At 67.2% G+C, this 4,326-nt stretch overlaps 1 protein-coding gene across 1 annotated transcript in view; it reads left to right on the forward strand.

The window, feature by feature from the left end:
• Positions 1–419: 419 nt before the first annotated feature.
• The window catches only part of IDO2 (indoleamine 2,3-dioxygenase 2), a 4,953-nt gene continuing 1,046 nt past the window's right edge, over positions 420–4,326 (forward strand). The window contains exons 1-8 of the mRNA XM_006023060.3: positions 420–985; positions 1,561–1,656; positions 2,115–2,234; positions 2,356–2,474; positions 2,578–2,592; positions 2,866–2,965; positions 3,917–4,034; positions 4,182–4,233. Of these exons, the coding sequence (XP_006023122.1) occupies positions 887–985; positions 1,561–1,656; positions 2,115–2,234; positions 2,356–2,474; positions 2,578–2,592; positions 2,866–2,965; positions 3,917–4,034; positions 4,182–4,233 (719 nt within the window). The 5' untranslated portion in view covers positions 420–886. The remainder of the gene's footprint in view (positions 986–1,560; positions 1,657–2,114; positions 2,235–2,355; positions 2,475–2,577; positions 2,593–2,865; positions 2,966–3,916; positions 4,035–4,181; positions 4,234–4,326) is intronic.

The following is a 4,326-nucleotide window of genomic DNA, read 5'->3' on the forward strand; positions in this document are numbered from 1 at the left end:
CAGACAAGGGGAGGGCAAGCTCCACAGCTCCCCCCTCCTGTCCCCCTGACACTACAGTCACTGGTAGAAAGGTAAGAAAGGTTTATTGACTGCACACAAACACAATTACGCGTAGTACCGGGACAAACAATGACAGACGAGAACAAATCGCGTCAGCTACTTATCGGCACTCCCCTCCCACGGATGACAAGTTTCTCTTTCCGCAAAGCTCAGCAAAGTCACGCGTCCCCGATCGGCATCATCTGAGAGGCGATGGCAAGGACCCTGGCGTTCTGTCCTCAGGCTCCTCGAGATCCACGGGCCCACCGATCCAGGCCGATGCCTAACTCATCCTTTTGACGGAGCCGTCTCTTCCTTCGCAACGCTGACCGGACGTTTTGGCCCATTTCTAACTTCTGAGCCGGGCCGATAAGCGACAACCACGCAGCCTCATTTTACCTCGACTGTCCATAGGCTGACTGATAGCAACAGGGGCCTTGCATGCCTTTGCTACGGTTAACTGTACCTACGCCGCGGGGCCTGGCTACTTCCAGCCTTTGCTACGTTTACTGGGCCTGACTTTATATGAGACCCCACTACAACTTACCTTGTAATTAGGCTCTTAGCAACACCGTCTAGCATCACATCTCAACAAACGACAGGAAAACACTCGGTCCCCTCTTCCCAGAGCCTGCAGCAAGCATCTTGATCGTGCAGACAGCCTTTCAGCTGTCACACCCCCCGTGTCCCCAGCGCCACAGGGCAGCAGGCCAGACCCAGGGACAAAGGTCCCCGGCAACCGGCTGCCTGGAAAGAGCTCTCCTGACTCGGCACAGACCCCACAAGCCCGCCACCCCCGACAGCCCACGCCAGCCCCCTGGCCCCCGCGCCTCTCCCATGCCCACCCATGGACCCTGCCCACGTGACGGAGCCGCCCCCGCCACCTTTCGCCCTGGACAAGTTCCACATCTCCCAGGAATACGGCTTTCTGCTCCCCGATCCACAGGTAGGCCCCCAGCCCTCCCTCCCAGGCACAGGCAGCCTCAGGGGGCGCCTCCAGGGCCTCGCCACCACCCGGGCACAGGGCTGGCAGCCTGCGGTCACTGCAGCCAACGAGCTCCAGGGCACGCAGAGCTCCCCCCAGGACTACAGCCCCAGAAGCCCCCCGAGCCAGGGGCCATGGAGACCACCCCTGACCTGCCAACACAGGACACACGCCGCGCACCCCAAGCCCGGCCCCGGCAAAGGCCTCGGCTCCCCTTGGCCCTGCCGGGTGCACCTCCCTAGGCTCCCTGCGTCTCCCTGGCCTCCCGCCGCCAGCCCCGCTCCAGCTCCCGAGCCAGGCACGCAGCCGCTTTGGCCACGAGCCCCCGGCCCTCCCAGTCGCAGGGAAGCCCTGCCCACAGCCAGCTCTAGGGAGCGCGCTGTGGGGCAGGCCCAGCCACAGCCCAGCTCCGCTGGGGGCCCAGTCACCAACTTGGTCTGCTCCTCCCCGCCCTGCCGGCCCTCGCACCCCGCCGCTCTGCCAGCACCCGCTCCAGCTGGCCACCCCCACTCCCGTCCTGCTGCTTCTCTCCGCAGACAGAGCTGCCCACTCCCTACGGACCCTGGATGGACCTTGCCCGCAGCTTGCCTCACCTCATCGCCACCCGGCAGCTCCGCGCCCACGTTCACCAGGTGCTGCCTCTCTCCTGCCACACCAACACCGGCCACCCACGGCAGAGGCCGCAACATCCTGCCGGCTCCTGGCACGCGTAGCCATGGAGCCAGGCACCCGCACCCTTCCCACTTGCCTCCCACCAGACCTCTCCCACAGGCCGCCCGGGGCCGCCACCTCTCCCCCGGCTGCCCAGCCCAGCGAACCCACACAGTGCAAGTCCAGGCTGCTCTCCCGGCAGGAGCCACATCACCCCTGGCACTCCTGCCAGGGGCCAGCAACCTTCGCCGTGGCTCTGGCGAGAGTGGCCCAGGTGCTCCCGCACCTTCAGCTGGCAGACGCCAACACACAGGCATACCCGACACCTCTCCCCCTGATGCCACGGCCCGCAGCACCCCAGGGAACGCCAGCCAGGTCTCTGTTTGGCCCGCTTGGCCATCATGGCCGGGGGGTGGTTTGACCAGCCTCTCTTTAGCAGGCGCCGCAGCTCAGCGCCGCACAGCTCCACGGGCACCGTGACCTGCGCCTGGCCCACCTGGTGCTCAGCTTCATCACGGCAGGCTATGTGTGGCAGGACGGTGAGGAGGGCCCGGCCAAGGTGAGTGCGGCTCGCTGTGGGCCACACATGGGCCCGGGCCCAGAGCGGGCTTCAGCGCTGGGACACGGCGCGTCGTGGCCCTCCGGCTGGCCCCCCTCTCCCCAAGCCGGCTCTCTCACAGGTGCTGCCACAAAACCTTGCCGTGCCCTACTGGGAAGTCTCGCGGCGCCTCGGCCTCCCGCCGATCCTCCTGCACGCCGACCTCGTGCTCGCCAACTGGAGGCGAAGGGATCGGGCCGGGTAAGGTGGCACGGGGCCCCCGAGAGATCTCTCTGCTCACGCGCCCTTCACCTAACCGCCTTGTCTTTCCCTTTCCTGCCTCGCGACGCCGGACCCCCGCCAGGCCCCTGGAGCTCGGGTAAGCAGCCGAGACGCCTCCCACAGTCCTTGCGGTGGGCAGCCTCTCGGGGAGGGGCCCCGCCTCCCCTGGCCTGCTTTTGGGGGCCCAGTCCCCAACACAAGAGCTCGGGTCCCCACCAGCCTCGCATGTGCTCCTAGCAGGACAGGGACTGGGGCAAGGGGCCCTGCCACCCCACATGCACCTCCAGACACAGAGCAGACCAGAGCGGGACCGCCGCCCCAAGGAGCGCAGCCCAGCCTCACGGCCTTTCTCTACCTTCTCCCCACTCAGGAACCTGGACCCCATCGTGTGGCTGCCGGGAGGAGAGAGCCTGAGGGGCTTCGTTCTCGTCACCGTGCTGGTGGAGAAGGCAGCCGTGCCTGGGCTGCAGGTACCGTTGGGCCCGCGCCGGGTCCGAAGCACAGGACATGGCCCCTCGGCCCGGTCCAGCCCTGGCCGTCGCTGCGCCCCAGCCCTCCCCCTAGCAAAGCAGCTCCCCCTGCCCTTCCCCTCTGCCCCCCAGAGGGGAAGGGCAGGGGGAAGAGTCAGTCGGAGCCCTGTCGGCCCCCCACCATCGTGCAGAGCCTAGGAGCCATCGCAGACAACGAGGGCCAGCAGAGACTTTGTGTAGCCAGGCAGTACAAACCGCCCAGGTCAGAGATGCCACCAGCTCTCGGGGCAACTTGTCCCGATGCTTCGCCGTCCTCCTTGCGAGACCGTCATCTCGCTAACATCTCACCTCGACCTCCCTCGCCGCAACACGAGCCAGTCGCTCCCAGGCCTCTTGCCCACCGCCGCAAGCACACAGCCCCACTCCCTCCTCTTTCTGACGCCCCTTCGGAGACTTAGTTGCGGGCTGCTACTACAGCTCCTGCCAGCGAGTCTCCTCTTGTCCCCCACTACGTGGGCCCAGTTCCCTCAGCCTCTCCCTGCAAGGCAGGTCCCTCAGCCCCGCAAGCCATTCCTACTGCCCCCCGCTGGACTCTCCGCTTTGCCCCCAGCCTTCCTGTAGCGGGGCTGGAGTGGGGTGGGGGACCCAAAACTGCCTCCTGGACTCAGGAGGTGCCCTCGGGAGCCCCAAATTGCAGGGAAGAATTGCTTCCCTAGACGGGCTGGCCACGCTCCTACCGATGCGGCCCGGGATGCCGTGAGCCTTCTCGGCGACTAGGCCCAGCCGCCAACTCCTAGTTGGCTCCCGGGCCGCCGTCGCCCCCGGGTCCTTTCCCGCAGAGCGGCCGCCCGGGCAGTCGGTTCCCAGCCTGCCCCGGCGACCAGGCCGGAGGGCTCCAGCCTGCGGTCAGGGACGCCATGATGCCCCGCTCTCCTGACTTCTCTCCTGCAGGCCATCGTGGAGGCGGCCCCTGCCATCTGGCAGCCCGACAGGGAGACCCTGCTGCGAGCCCTGGCACAGTTGGCGACGGCCCTCGGGGCTATGACCGAGGCCCTGAGGCTGATGCACGGTGAGGACGGGCTCCCCTCATGCCTCCATCCCCATGGCGGGCCTTGCCAATGGGGTGCCGCCAGGCAGGTCCCCACCGGGCCCGGCTGTGGCCTGCAGCACCACACCCCCGGCCCCAACCATCTCTGCCTTGCCCCTGCTCTCCTAGATCACGTGGATCCAGACATCTTCTACACCGCAATCCGCCTCTTCCTCTCCGGGTGAGTGCCCGTACGGGCCACGTGTCTGCTGGGCCGCTGTCCACGGGCACACGGGGGCGCGGAGGGGCTGCCCCGGCAGGGGGTGGCCAAGAG

Source organism: Alligator sinensis, unplaced genomic scaffold, assembly GCF_000455745.1.
Source record: "Alligator sinensis unplaced genomic scaffold, ASM45574v1 scaffold98_1, whole genome shotgun sequence".
In the NCBI taxonomy this organism is placed as follows: domain Eukaryota; kingdom Metazoa; phylum Chordata; order Crocodylia; family Alligatoridae; genus Alligator; species Alligator sinensis.